The 14,401-nt window shown below is 48.8% G+C and overlaps 7 protein-coding genes across 7 annotated transcripts; 4 read left to right on the top strand and 3 right to left on the bottom strand.

Moving 5' to 3' along the window:
* Nucleotides 1-218: 218 nt before the first annotated feature.
* Nucleotides 219-1,288, top strand: N7517_006187 (uncharacterized protein; the record flags this gene model as incomplete). The annotated part of the gene is made up of 4 exons (XM_056723917.1): nucleotides 219-363; nucleotides 423-630; nucleotides 663-1,209; nucleotides 1,262-1,288. 4 exons carry the CDS (start codon nucleotides 219-221, stop codon nucleotides 1,286-1,288), a joined length of 927 nt encoding a protein of 308 aa, XP_056580167.1.
* A 204-nt stretch (nucleotides 1,289-1,492) lies between these two features.
* N7517_006186 (uncharacterized protein) lies at nucleotides 1,493-2,057 on the top strand (the record flags this gene model as incomplete). Its single annotated transcript, XM_056723916.1, has 2 exons — nucleotides 1,493-1,693; nucleotides 1,722-2,057. 2 exons carry the CDS (start codon nucleotides 1,493-1,495, stop codon nucleotides 2,055-2,057), a joined length of 537 nt encoding a protein of 178 aa, XP_056580166.1.
* Nucleotides 2,058-3,362: 1,305 nt separating this feature from the next.
* N7517_006185 (uncharacterized protein) lies at nucleotides 3,363-4,907 on the bottom strand (the record flags this gene model as incomplete). The annotated part of the gene is made up of 1 exon (XM_056723915.1): nucleotides 3,363-4,907. One exon carries the CDS (start codon nucleotides 4,905-4,907, stop codon nucleotides 3,363-3,365), a length of 1,545 nt encoding a protein of 514 aa, XP_056580165.1.
* Nucleotides 4,908-5,853: 946 nt separating this feature from the next.
* Nucleotides 5,854-7,847, top strand: N7517_006184 (uncharacterized protein; the record flags this gene model as incomplete). Its single annotated transcript, XM_056723914.1, has 6 exons — nucleotides 5,854-5,970; nucleotides 6,035-6,209; nucleotides 6,276-7,325; nucleotides 7,430-7,514; nucleotides 7,581-7,641; nucleotides 7,716-7,847. The coding sequence occupies 6 exons, from the start codon at nucleotides 5,854-5,856 to the stop codon at nucleotides 7,845-7,847; spliced, it is 1,620 nt and encodes a 539-aa protein (XP_056580164.1).
* A 561-nt stretch (nucleotides 7,848-8,408) lies between these two features.
* On the bottom strand, nucleotides 8,409-10,763 carry N7517_006183 (uncharacterized protein; the record flags this gene model as incomplete). The annotated part of the gene is made up of 1 exon (XM_056723913.1): nucleotides 8,409-10,763. One exon carries the CDS (start codon nucleotides 10,761-10,763, stop codon nucleotides 8,409-8,411), a length of 2,355 nt encoding a protein of 784 aa, XP_056580163.1.
* A 582-nt stretch (nucleotides 10,764-11,345) lies between these two features.
* N7517_006182 (uncharacterized protein) lies at nucleotides 11,346-12,139 on the top strand (the record flags this gene model as incomplete). The annotated part of the gene is made up of 2 exons (XM_056723912.1): nucleotides 11,346-11,486; nucleotides 11,543-12,139. The coding sequence occupies 2 exons, from the start codon at nucleotides 11,346-11,348 to the stop codon at nucleotides 12,137-12,139; spliced, it is 738 nt and encodes a 245-aa protein (XP_056580162.1).
* Nucleotides 12,140-13,901: 1,762 nt separating this feature from the next.
* On the bottom strand, nucleotides 13,902-14,323 carry N7517_006181 (uncharacterized protein; the record flags this gene model as incomplete). The annotated part of the gene is given in 2 exon segments (XM_056723911.1): nucleotides 13,902-14,238; nucleotides 14,256-14,323. 2 exon segments carry the CDS (start codon nucleotides 14,321-14,323, stop codon nucleotides 13,902-13,904), a joined length of 405 nt encoding a protein of 134 aa, XP_056580161.1.
* Between the last annotated feature and the right edge of the window lie 78 nt (nucleotides 14,324-14,401).

Raw genomic sequence — 14,401 nt, 5'->3', positions numbered from 1 at the left:
TGGGGCAATTCTGGGGATTTCCAGTAAAGAAAGGCCAAAGGGGAGGCTACGGCAAGATCAATTGAGCTAAATTGGGCTGATTTAGCCTGGACCTTTTGGATTTTGTGTCTCGTGTCTTAGAGACATTTTAAATACTACCGGGGATACATATACCCCTCCATGCCCCCAAATTCTTCTATGTTCTTTTTTCTTTAGATTTATTTAAACTACAATTCACAATGGTTGCCCCTACCGTCAAGCTTAACAACGGCTTTGAGATGCCCCTTGTGGGCTTCGGCCTCTGGAAGGTCAACAATGACACTTGTGCCGACCAGATCTACAACGCCATTAAGGCCGGTTACCGTCTCTTCGATGGTGCCTGCGGTACATTCACCTTCCCCAAAAACAAAAGCCCTAATTGACACTAACACCATTAATACCAGACTACGGCAACGAAGTCGAGGCTGGCCAGGGTGTTGCCCGCGCCATTAAGGACGGTCTCGTCAAGCGCGAGGAGCTCTTCATCGTCTCCAAGCTCTGGAACAGCTTCCACGAGGCCGACAAGGTCGAGCCCATCGCCCGCAAGCAGCTCGCCGATTGGGGCGTCGACTACTTCGATCTGTACATCGTGCACTTCCCCATTGCCCTAAAGTACCTCGATCCCTCCGTCCGCTACCCCCCAGCTGGACCACCGCCGAGGGCAAGATCGAGCTCGCCAACGCTCCCATCCACGAGACCTGGGGCGCCATGGAGACCCTCGTCGACAAGAAGCTCGCTCGCAGCATCGGTGTCAGCAACTTCAGCGCCCAGCTGCTGATGGATCTGCTCCGTTACGCCCGTGTCCGTCCCGCCACCCTCCAGATCGAGCACCACCCCTACCTCACCCAGACCCGTCTCGTCGACTACGCCCAGGAGCAGGGCCTCACCGTTACTGCTTACTCTTCCTTCGGTCCTCTCAGCTTCATCGAGCTTGACCTCAAGCACGCTAAGGATACTCCCTTGCTCTTCGAGCACGCTACTATCACCGCCATTGCTGAGAAGCACAGCCGTACCCCCGCCCAGGTCTTGCTGCGCTGGTCTACTCAGCGTAACATCGCTGTTATTCCTAAGAGCAACAACCCTACTCGTCTTGCTCAGAACTTGACTGTCACTGACTTCGACCTTGAGACCTCTGAGCTTGAGGCTATCAGTGCTCTGGACAAGGGTCTTCGTTTCAACGACCCCATTGCTGTAAGTTTGGTTCCTGCGGAGTATTGACTATTAATACTGACTGTTTTCTTAGTACGGTCTTGGAATCCCCATCTTCTAAGCGCGTCTAGACTCTGGGAGACGGAGGAGATCCCGTGTCCGGAGAGGGAAATTCTCCGCGATACTATGACGATTTTTATGCCTTGGATAAATTAAATAAAAACATACCATTTTCAATTTTTTTCAATCTTCAGATCTTCCATATTTAGCACTTATGCTATCTAGGTAAGGTATAGGCCAGGCTGAATGTCACCGGTTCAGACTTATGCCAGGGCATGTGATTTGGTGCTTACTTGATACTTCCTATTCGAGAAACACCCATTGCACAGAATGGACTAATCCGTGCCTAATTCGGCAAAACATCTTCCTGCCTATCGCTTTGCCTCTCTTGATCTGTGCCAACTCAACACCCCACCTTCAATATCCCGTCGCTTCCCACACTCTTCCGTTCATTGGCATCCCGGTTGTGGGGAAATGACACTCGACTCTTTGAGATCCCTAAGCAAAACACTCTAGCTGGTCTACCTGTCGAGCTATTGCTGTCAATAGCCGATTTCCTCCCTCCGGTCGATGCGATCTGCCTTTCCCTCTGCAATCGTCGACTCTTTGCTACGTTTCACCGTCGGAATCATCCTATCCTGCCACTAGGAAGAGACGAAATTCCCCTTTTGAATCGCTGGAACGAGATCGACCGAGTTACTTTATCTGCTACATCTGTCACCGTCTTCACAAATATGATGCCTCTCAATACTTTGGTCCTCGCCCAATCTTCGAGAATCAATCCTATCCTCTTTTATGCTTCTCAAAATGGGGGCACCACTATTAATTAGGGTTGCAACTAGATCCGAGTCCGTATTGCACTGTCCGGTACGTATTCTACTTCCTACACCCTCAGCTTGCCATGAGGAGATTCCACTATGGTCCGCACTTTGAAATCAGCACCGAGGCAATATGCCACACTCAAGTTCAATGCTACCCCGAAGAGTCCGGCAGCCCTGAAAAAACCTGGCTTTTTTGGATTGACGCACAGATTTGTTGCGAGCCTCCAGGTCTCGTTCTAAGGACTCAAGAAATATTATCTGTTTCCGGTCATAAGCGACATCTATTGTATTGCAACCAAAATAGGCAATGTGAGAAATGGCACGAACCTATGTATTTTTGTCTGCACGTTCCTCGAAGGGAGCTTGCTAGCTTGATAAACCCCATCGTGGAGGCTAACCGAGCCGGAGAAAAAGCCCCATTCTCCACTTACACGTGTGGCCGTTGCGATGCCGATTTAAATCTGCGAATACGAGACCGAGGCAGCTCTGATCATTACAAAGTGGTTTAATGTCGGGGCTGGGTTATCTCCAGATGATCCCCGTCGGACACGGTATGTCGGTTTAGTGGACCGTTTCCACACTGGCAATGTGAGACCGAGTCTATGTGATGGAAAAACCAGTGCCCGGGTCTGTTTTGAGAATGCGTCACCTCGATCGTTTGAAGACTTGCGGTCCTGTAATCTTATGACCGATACAAAAAGGTTATGTATAGATCTTGGTCAAGCGCCCTCTGGTATACACCTCGTAAATCAAACTGGTACGAGTTATAAGGTATAGGGAGTTGAAGGGAATTTAGTTGTTAGCAATACGGTAATAAAAAATGATACTAATTTGCTCAACCTCAATGGCAATTGTAGTTACGAAAAGCCTACATAGGCTGAATGGTAGGAGCTCTAGGAAGGCAACGCCAATATTTGAATCACCCATATATAAGTGTACTCATAATCTTATTAGATGCTTTACGGGGTCACAATTATCTGTCTCTTTATGACATAACAAGAATATTCGGCCAGTTATACGGCTTCAGTAGTCTTTTCATTAGTCTTTTCATTAGTCTTTTCATTAGTCTTTTCATTAGTCTTTTCATTAGTCTTTTCATTAGTCTTTTCATTAGTCTTTTCATTAGTCTTTTCATTAGTCTTTTCATTAGTCTTTTTTAGTAGTCCTCTCAGATAGTCTATTTAGATGTCTTCGAGATATTTCCTTGCCCTCCTCGGTTTTATAGGCAGCTAGATGGCATAGCGCGGCGGGAAGAGGCTTAATTTGTGAAAATGACTTTTCCATGTATAAACTGTGATGACAAGACTTTCTCTGTTATATTATGAGAGATTCGACATGCGTTCCCTCTCGCGCACAGAACGTATACGTGACATCCAACCTAGCCGCAGTGTGTCCACCAACGACATGTACCCAAGACAAAGTCTCAATCCTCTGCCAAACAGCAATTTGTTCCATGCTCTGTTTCATTTGCCCCTCCCCAGAACCGCCTTCTTCAATCTCGATTACCCGCTCAACCACCCTGGCAGTATAAATGCTATCCCAAACCGCCTCCCGTATCGGCCGCCGTCGCAAGATACTCAAGACCTCGCGTCGGACTATGGGATGTCGGCATTTGACCCCGATTATGTAGAGCACGGGAACAATTCCGATCTCCGGCGTAAACGTCGGGTTTAATGACCCCGAATACCGCTCATGAGCCGCCGCTACGTCGCTCGCTAAGGCCACGCATTGCTGGAATTGGGGCAGGAAGTTGTCATAGGCCATTTCCCTGCCGGGTCCGTAACTACTGAGGAGAGTCCATGCGATAGTATGTTGTAGACGCAGAAGTGATACGAGCAGGTAAGTTTCAGAATCTGTCTCATAGGAGCTGCCTTGTAGTATGTTCTGGAAGAGACTCGACCACGTTTCCAACTGTCGGAGAATGATATCCTTGAGTGACAAAGGTGATGGCATCTTACCCATCGGGGGAATTTGCTGCTCCGTGCTGCGTAGTCTCATTACCTGAGCGACGAGGATCTGGAGGTGGTCGGCGGCTTGGTCGAGAGACCGGAAGGTACCGTCGGAGGGTAGAAGCTGGGACATAAATGTCTCTTGGATGTCGGCTGGAGTCCAGTCGACCAGAAACGTTGCAGCCTGCATATCGAGACGGCGGATCTGTTTTGTGACTTGGCAGATAAGCATGCAAGCCCCTGAGGGTTTGGCATCATCATAAATTCTGTCGTTGTTCAGTATAGCCTTGTCGGTGTCGCGTGAGAGCTCCACACCTCCGCGCAGGTGCTTCACTGCTTGTACGTAGTTGCCCGCTAGATGATCAAAGCAGGTGAAGAGATAGCAGACTAAAAGGGTGATGGCTGTTGTCTCGGTGCTGTCACCACTTTCATGATTCAGAAGAAGTTGAATGGCCTGATTATAGTAAAGCAAGGGAGCCTTGTCCGGTCGGCAGTCTTTGAAGGATTGCGGTTGATGCATACGGTCGCTAGAGTCGCGATCCAGGTAGTTTCGGTGGACCAAGGCCAGAGCAATCGCGGCATATCGCACTGATGGCACAGTTTGGGAGAAGAATATAAGTGTATTCCGCCATGACTCGCAGGGGTGGTATTCATTCAGATGCTTGATCGAAATATACTCGAAAAAACACATTGCCTCTGCCTGGCCTGACCCGGTCACTGGTAAGACCATAAGGGATCCGAGATTCTGAAAAATGAGGCCGTGGTATTTCGCGCACCATTGTTTTGGCTGATATGCCCTGATCGTGGTGCCAGGGTGGTAACTGTCGCAGCTCTCTGCTCTGTCGGCCTTCTCGTTGCGATCATGACTTGATTCAGTCTTGGTCTTGTCGGCCTTGAAAACGAGGGGCATTTCACTATAGCCGTCACAGGTGCGACCTGTGGAATGACATTTCATGCATGAAGGCCGAGATAAATCACATTTTACTCGTCTTATCCTAAGACGTTCACCGAGGTTGAGTGTCAGTTTTTGAGTCTTTGCACACAATTGATGCTCTGTAGCAGTACACGGAGTTAAGTCTCACTTGCAAGTCTTACAGCCTAGTCTCGACTTTGGAGCGAACTTGCGAGGCTTTCTTCTCCAAGCTTGACTGGCCGTCTTGTTCTCGTTGATCTCGTCCATCACGTTGATGTTATGCCAAGATTTGCAGTACGCACGTACGCACCGTTTTAAGCAGAGGAAAATCTCGAGAAGCAATTTATATGGGATACAGATCGAATCTCAGGATCGTCTGTTCGTCTGTTCGTATGGGGGAAGTCATCTTCCACATAAGCTGATATTGACTAGTGCTTATGATAAATTTTGATTTGCTAGTTCGTACAGATGGGGCGCAATAGCTTAAGCATAAACCAATCGGGATAGATATCAATAGAGAGTGGGTATCATAGTGCCCTCATATGTATTGATTGGCTAGTCCGCACAAGGACGCCAAGAGCTTCTAGTATCTATGCAGAGAGTGTATTTAGAGCCTTGATCTCACTTGAGATTCGTTAAATGAAAGCTTTAAACCCACTAATACACCGACAGGGGTAAGCTTATGCCACCCTCCGTAGTTAAACCTGGTGTTAAAATGGATATTGATTGGCTGGTTCGTACAAGACCACCAAGAAAGTGTGCGCAATATGTGAGTCGATAGGAAGGATGCAGTAGCCTAAGGAGCTGAGCAATTGGAACCGGCAAATTTCATTGACAAGTCTCTCAGGAAACCCAACTGGTATAAATATTCCCTGATATCGCATACCGGCTGCAATGATGGATATCTACATTTCTTCTTGCCAGAAACATAGCAGAAAGCTCAATGGGAAATCTTCTCGGGGTAACAATGACACGACTTGTGAATGCGCTCATTCTTTTCAGCTTGGGATGCAAAGCTAATAGTTGGCATGATCCGGGCATGGTCTATGGATTTGACAATGTACGTCTTGGACTTTGCCGAACCATATCCTCCAAGGCTTCAAGCTTTCTAACTAGCCATCTAGATTGAACCATCAGCCAACCTCACGTGGACACCATGTTTCGATGACTTTACATGCTCTAGACTGGAAGTTCCTTTGGACTATTCAAACAGAAGTATTGGCACGACGTCAATTGCTTTCATAAAATTGGCTGGCAAGAATGCCACTGTCGAGTCCCCAAGCATTGTACTCAACCCCGGTAAGCTCTCGATCAGATCATAAAAGGTTATCCGAAGCCCATGTGACTGGACTGACACTTTGTTAGGCGGTCCGGGTAGTTCTGGTGTCGACCTCCTCCTCACATACCGGACCCTCACAGGGCAAATCTTCGGAGAGCAGTACAACTTCGTCTCCTTTGACCCTCGCGGTGTGAACAACAGCGGTTTGAGTCTAGACTGCTTCTCGGGGAACGCAGAAGCAAGGTTGGCCTTCAGTCAACTGCACAGCACAGGCGCTACCAACATCTCATCAACATCGCCTGAGGCGCAGTACTATTCGAGCTCTATCTACGGAGAGTGGTGCAACGATGCCGTCAAAAATGAATCGCCTCATGGATATTACGTGACTACACCGGCGGCCGCCCATGATTTGCTCACATTTATAGAAGCCGAGGCCGAGATGGCCGGTCAGTCACCATCAGGCGCCAAGTTGTGGTCCTATGGCATCAGTTACGGCACTGTCATCGGCAGCACCTTCGCTTCCATGTTTCCTGACCGAGTTGGGAGAATGATACTCGATGGTGTTGTGAACACAGAGCAATATTATAACAATGACTGGAGGGACAACGTTGATCAAATGGACGAGGCTATGAACAAATTTTCGAGCTTCTGCCATTCCGCGGGCCCTGAAAAGTGTTCCTTCTGGGGACCCACGCCCGCTGAAATCACAGCCAGAATGGACGGCATCATCCATCAGCTTCAGAGCCATCCGGTCCCGGTAAGCAGAGTCCAAAGTCGAGGCCTGCCGACACTGGTCACCTATTCAGACCTGAAGGCTCTTTCCCTCAACACTATCTATGCCCCACTGGCGAAATTCCCAATCATGGCCGACATTTTACACCAGGTCGAGCATGGGGACGTGTCTGCTCTTGTGGGCATGTTCGACGGGTTAAATTCTACGTCCGATGCCCGGCTCGCTATCCAGTGCGCCGATTCATATCGGAGAAACAGACTTACTACCATTGAAGAATTCAAGAGTTATGTCGAGTACACGAGTTCCAAGAGCAAGTATATCGGTGATATCTATCCTATCTTCTTGGAAACTATCTTGTGTAGATCATTCCGACCGCAATTGCCTGATAGCATGGTGATTCAAGGTAAGCGAGCCTCATTTTGTCTGTCTCTTTTCCCGCATCCTCTGAACTTCACCTTCGGAAAATCTACACTAGAAGCAAAATCTAACCAGTTCCTTTTTCTGTAGGCCCAATAAGTGCTTTAGACAGGCCTACGTCCTTCCCAATCCTATTTGCGAGTAATACAATCGACCCTATCACACCCTTGAAATCGTACGTTTTGGCCAAATTGTCCCGTCTGGTATGTGCATGTTACTAATTGATTTTACCTCTTCGCAGGGCGCGCAAGATGTCTTCTCTATTTGCTGGATCGGTACTTTTGTTGCAAGAAGGCGTTGGTGTAAGTTTTCAAATAATCACACAACCATGTCGAGCAAGAGTTTAGGCTTACTGGGATGTTTCTCTTGAATGCAGCATACAGTCATCGACCAGGGGGCGTCGGACTGTTACTTTGCACACGTTCAGGCATACCTTCAAGGCATAGTTCCACGGCCTGACATTACATGCCCGCAGCAGCACATTCCTTTCATATACGACCCTGCTTGAGAATTATTGAAGCCGCGGAGGGATTCGGTAAATTCCAGGAGGGAAATGGCTAGTGCCACTACGCTAAAGTCTAGCGATCTATAGTTTTATACATACTTTATGAAAGACTTCATTTTTCCTATCTATTTTAAAAGGGGCTGAACATAGGCACTTTACTTATTAAGGTCTCTGTCATAGTAATATAGGTATCTGACTTTCTGCTAGTCTGAAATCAGGCATAATTCAGGCATAAACCTTAGAAAATCGGGCATTATAGACCCCTGGCCGCTAACTAACTATGCGAAGGACAAGATTAGTAGTCTAGGCCAGAATCAGGCAATAAATATGGGTGGAAGTCATCAATTTGTATGTACATTAGGCATTTGACCCCTGGCATCTATAAACCTTCGCAGTTGTAGTATAGACTGAGCCCTAGTCCGTGGTATACAGCACAAAAGTAGGAGTTTAAGAAGTTTATATATCTATCAAGGAAAGCATTTAGGCCATTTGGAACAAAATGGATCCGACATAGGAATGGTCTAATCAGAAGGGAGGCTGTATCAATATCCTGCATCAGTTGAGCTATCCGAGAGTCCACTTCTTTCTGGTCAGCTGAACCACCGGATCTCCTTTCTCCTGCAAATTCCACCCTGCGGTCGTCTCCAACACCTCCACGTAGGCAAGGGACTCAAATCGGTACACAACCTCCCCCTTTACACTGTCTTCGTCGGAAGGACCAGAAATCAATGCAGCCGGCATAGGCTCTCTGGGAGCCATTGAAGTGTCAGCAATCCAGAAGAGAACATAGAGTCGATCATGCAGAATGTTTTCAGAAACTGTGTCGGGCTCATCCAATCGACTCATGAGACCTTCGTTGTGTCGCGAGATTTCAAGTCTACTCACGACCCCATGTTCATCCTCAGAGGCTACAATCATTCTCTGGGTTTGCTGTCTGGTACAGTCCACCGGCAACGCAAGGCCGGGATAGTCCACAATGAACCCATTCTCACTGACATTCCCAGGAGTCATGTCGTCGAATTTAACGTTCAGCCGTATGGCACCATTATCTCCGAACCGATTAACAGCCCACCGCCAACCGGGCTGTCGCATTCTCGGCCCAGCGAGAAACAACATCCCCTGCGGGAGCTGCGATTCCGTCGACAAAAAGGCATGCATGTGGTCTTCGAAAGGAATACCCTTCAGCAGAGACGTATCCCACCCAATAAGACTGGCAAAGCAGAGCATCTCATCCGTCAATTTACTAGTAGAGCGATGGAAGGAAGCACTAAAAGCCTCCATGATTGCATAGCACCGCTTTTCCTCGGCTGTGGTAGACCCACCTTCTATAATCCTAACAGTGGATACGATCTTCGGATCCGGGTCCCGAAGAACATTCGCCCGCAACAAGCGAAACTTCCAACCAAAACAGTCGGCGTCACGCATGGGTGTTCCATATGAGTTCAAAAAAGGCGACAATCCAGCTGTTCTCACCTGTTTCTTATAGCTTTCTGAAACAGCGTGAACATCCAGAATGCCATCGGCGTATTTGACGCACAGTCGATTTGCCAGGACGCCTTCATTCAGTGTCCAGAGTCGGCGCATCCAGGCGGACATTTGAATTCGCATGAATGACTGCGTGTAGCCGCGCGTGGAACACTCTTGGATGTCGGAATCTAGGACTAGTACACGGAAGGCTCGTTCGTAGACGGCTTTCATCCCTTTGATTGCCTTTGAGCGGAGCTCGTGGTGTTCTGGGGCCACAGGGATACATATAGTGTCCATCCAGAATGAGATAGAAGGCCCATGGAGTTTCTTCTTCCATAGGGCTCCGAAGGCCAGTCTGTTTACCAGGTCGACGGACCTGATTCCAGACAATAGTTCGTCGAGTAAGTCCCTAATACGGAGCAGCTGACATGTAGGGAGAGTATTTGCTGTCGCGTTCCCAAGTCCGTCAGACCAGACATGAGAGAAGGCGACATAACGTTTCAACCCAAAGTACCTTTCTACTTCGACTTTGAGATAGGGCTCTTTCTTCGTCGGTGTAATGGACAGCAGCGGCACACCTCCCGATGCAATAATTGCCACCACCTCTTCCATTGCGGGGCCTAGATGCCGACAGTCACACTCCGCCTTCGTGTGTGCAGTGCGATATGTTGCTTCGTTGATCTGTCGCGCAACGCAGAGTTTCCTCGTACATTCACCATGGTCTCTTTGTACCGCAGATGGCGGCCTCTCCATTTGAGACGCATAATACGCCGATGCCGACGTAAACGTTTTTTCCACCATGGCGATCTCATTTGGACACCATCCCATCCGTTGCATGCGTGCAAGTGGAAACCAAGCACAAGGAAACTGCAACCCCGAGGTTCTCACCGCCCGTCCCAGCGCCCCAAAAGGAAGGCTCCAGGCTAGACGCTGGCTTAGAGTTCTGATAGATAGATCGACTTCGGGAGATAACGGCCACACTGCAAACCCGGGACGTGAGTCATCCTCACATGTCGCTAGACGACAAAATCCGGATACAGTCGTGAGGCATTTCACAATTCGATGACCTATCATTTCTCTGGAAATATCATCCCCGCCTTGAACCATGGAGCCGACCAACGAACATAACTGCTCAATTTGATCTTCGAGGGATGCAACGGTGATGATTCCATACGCTGTGTCTTCTTGCGGCTTAACGTAATTATTCTTGGCTCCTTTGATTATAGGACCGAAGACTTCCCAGAGGACACCGAAATATAACCAGTTCTGTAGAAATGCGCCAGTTGGCTCGGCGGGGTGTTGTGAGAAGTCTCCGGCAAGTAAGCGGGTAATGTCCCAGCCCGCGCGCTCTGGGTAGGTTGAGAAGTCGATTCCATCATAGGGCTCAGAGCTCAGACAAGGGACTTGAATGGGGGCATATTGAGAGCCTGGGACACTTTCTATGTGGTCCATTTGAAGAGTATTGAAGGAGAGAGATGATCAGGGTACCAAGGTGTGGGGCGGACGATACGCGCCGGGATTCTCAGCCCCCACGGGCTGACCACTTCTGTATGGGATAGATCTCATTTGCGGAGAGGATATGTGGATATTCATGGATATTGAAGATGTTGCCGCAGCCTACTACTCCGTACATAGTGTAGCTATAGGATCTTAGTATGTTTATAATGTTTGTTACCCAATTGGGTACCCAGGGGGTTTGTTGGGTCAAGCAGTGTAACCCAAGCCCCAGCTTAGGTCCAATTGGGTCCTGGAGAAGCCTAGAGGCTATCAACAAAAGGTCAATTTTAGATGGAGTCTGAGTTGCTGGCGCTAGCATCGCAGCATAGATGGCTGATAAGTGATCCACATGTCACGTGGTCAACTCCTATTTCCGCCTTTATTTTCAGGCCTGAAAGGTGCCCTGTGTGTGCTCACTAAGCGCAGTCTGAGTATGGATGGATGTACTTACCTAGGTAGTACGTAGGTTCCGCCAAGCCGATCTCGATCCGCCATTTTTCTCCAGACCTCCGTTTTAACTTCCCAATATCTTTCACAATGGTGTCCCCTACTCTAGCGCGCATGACTGCGCAGGTCCATATTACCGGATATCCCATGCCAAAGAACCTAGCCGAAAGCAAGCTGCTGCTAGGCGCGCTCCAGAAATTCGGAGAAGTATTAACATACCGCAATCTCAAGGTACGGTGTTCTCCAAATTACTATCTAGACAAGCCCTGACCTAACAATTCCCTTAGTACGACACGACCAACACATCACCAAACCCTAACCGCCCCATCGTCGCGATCTTCGAGACAGCCGATGCAGCAGACCGCGCGATAGCAGCTTCGCCCATAACCATTCCTGTACCGACATCCACCTCGACCTCAACCTCCAAATCTCATCCTTCAACCTCTATTCCATTCACATCAACTGCCAATTCACCATCAAATACCCGCCGCTCATTGAGCTTCGAAATCCAACCCTCGCGCCACAACCACGCCTCCGCCCTCAAACGAAGCCCCTTCTACACCACCTACAACCTCTTCAAAAATAACCCCGTCTACGAAGACCTCATCAGCGAAGAGACGGGTATCCCGCTCAAAGAACTGGCTGATACGCTCTCGAGCAAGAAGTATCCTATTGGCGCTGGCGTCAAGTTTAATATCCAGGAGGAAAATCGGCGCATGGGCGCGACGAGTTTGGTGAATATGTGGAAGGAGGGGATGGGTATTGAGATTGAGAATGAGGGGCAGGATTCTGGTGAGAATGGATCTGAGATTGGAAACGTTGGTGGTGGCATTAGAGAGCCCGGAGAGGGATTGGAAGGCGATAAGAAGAGTTCGGTGTTCTGAGTTTGAGACTGGTTTTGGCCTTTTCTTATTGCCTATATGGTAATAGAGATGGAAGAACTTTTTTTTCATTCTGGACAACTGCTGCGGTTGGAGCCGGGATAGCAAATCCAACGGAAGACAGACTTCGTTGCATTGGCCGTGGACTGAAGGCGCAGATGGGATTCCCCTCATACAATCAAGCTCCACGGCCGTGGTTTGCTTTGGACGATTTGCAGTCAGAACCTGTCTGCTTAGGAGAGCTTGTTCCTCGGTCTGGGCTGTTGGACATGACGACCCCAAGCTTCCTCGGTTCATGACATCTATATGGCCAACATGGATCATTTTGCCGGGTAGATTATGTCAAAGAACATGTCCCCCGTAATTGAAGCAGTCTGCCAGATCACCAGGCAGGCCCCTGGCGACCGCAAAAAGCAGAGAGAGTCTATTAATAGGTGGGCCAAGCGATCGTGACTGTGAACTGCATGTATATCAATTCAATTTTATACAAAATGAGAAGGATCATTCTCCTCTCCTCCCAACGATCCTTCGCCTTCCGCCCAGGCCTTTTAGGCAGGTGGTTTTCTTACTTTCTAGTACGTCATTACATGGGGTTGGATATTTGGTAAACAGAGCTGGAATTGCCAATGTAATCATCGGTAGTTGCTAAAGATAGGAACTCGGGTCACCGTCCCTCACATCGGTCCCCCAGTCCTTCCCATTGTTCTTCTCACATACTCGTTCCCGTTCATTCCCCATCACTTCCCTATCACATCTCCCTCACCGCACCGATTCACTTAGGCCAGTCATTCATTTCTCAAGCAAGATCATGTCGCGCTTTGGGTAACAGTTTGCACAGATTATGCGATCCCACCTGGTACTGCTATCGTATGTGCGATTCATATCTTCGGTGACGTGGTCCTCGCCCGTTTAAGTCGTAACATTGAGGCCTCGAGCGAGAAGCTGAGAAGTCCTCATCCGGAAGCAGGCTAACCAGCTAGAGAGACCATTTTGGCAGGGTCTGCTCGGACCTAATTACGGCAAGGGTGTCGTGCTGGGAAATCTCAGCATCTGTTGGAGCCACATCCGGTGGAAGCTGTATTCGGCACTGGCCATCCCAGTGGCAGATAGCACATTCGCTCATTTTTGGGAGAACCACGCAGTGTAGGAAGGGTCTTTCTTACGACAGAGGTCGCATAACCTTTGCCCTTGATCCCCAAGAGCTGGGTAAACATAACGGATGCTGGCGACAGAGTAGAATGGGATCATTGAATGCCACATGAAGAACACGGTGTAGGCAGGTTTCATCGGTACCGAATGAGGTCAAGCATAAGCTGGGCTTAGAATCACTGTAGGGAATTGGGTCCGATGAGTCGGGCCGCAACAGATCATTTACATCACTGTCTCGGGCGTACCTTTCACCAATCACAGCAAAGCCGGACAGAAATATAAGTGGTCACTGTGGCTTTGTTTATATCTGGCTCGCGATATCTCGGAAGGAGAGAAGGAAAGCGTCCCATAGACTCTCTTGAACGTCGTGTCGGCCGCAAACGCCTAGACAACTACATCCTTCGTCATGTTGTGCAAGTGGGAGATGCAATGTCACAGAGTTGGAAGTGCATCTCTGCTGCAGCAGGTGAAATATCATATATAGGGTTGGCCGATGGTGTGGAAGGTGATCTGTAATATGACAGTGTCAGTGGGGAACAGTGCCCGGAGTGCATGATAACCATCTGGATTGGGCAATGCGAGCTTTCAGCGCCTTATTACCCTGAAGTCACTCATCTCATTGTGGTAGGTGCCACATGAGACCCTCCCAGTGTAAGGCCCCCGCGAGCGTCGTCAGAAACACGTCTGCTGCGTCGACGAGCTTCTCAACCTGCTCTAACGCTTGCATCGTCAAGCCTTTACGCTGGAGCCAGAGTAACACGGATATATCGATGGTCTCCGGTGTCAGCTTTTGTCGACCGAGCCTCTCATCCCTTGCATGGTGAAGGAGGGTTTCAATAAGTCTAGCAGTCTCAATAGAATATGGACGAAGGCAATCTTCCTCTAGGCCTGGTAAACTGATAGCGAATCGGATACCTTCACTGATTTGAGTACTTTCAGCTCCAATCTCATACCTAGGTTCTTTACATACGCTTTGAGATCATAATGGCAAGCCGCCCAGAATGGACGCGTGCCCCAGAGAGAGTTCAAGAAACGCATGATGGACCTGAGGAATGCCGTAAAGATATATTGGTTCTCAAAGGTCGATAATGTCATCCATGAATATAAGTTGATATG

This window comes from Penicillium concentricum (genome assembly GCF_028827145.1).
Source record: "Penicillium concentricum strain IBT 3081 chromosome Unknown utg000002l_segment0_segment0, whole genome shotgun sequence".
Classification (NCBI taxonomy): Eukaryota; Fungi; Ascomycota; class Eurotiomycetes; order Eurotiales; family Aspergillaceae; genus Penicillium; species Penicillium concentricum.
This window is presented reverse-complemented; position numbering and strand designations above follow the sequence as displayed.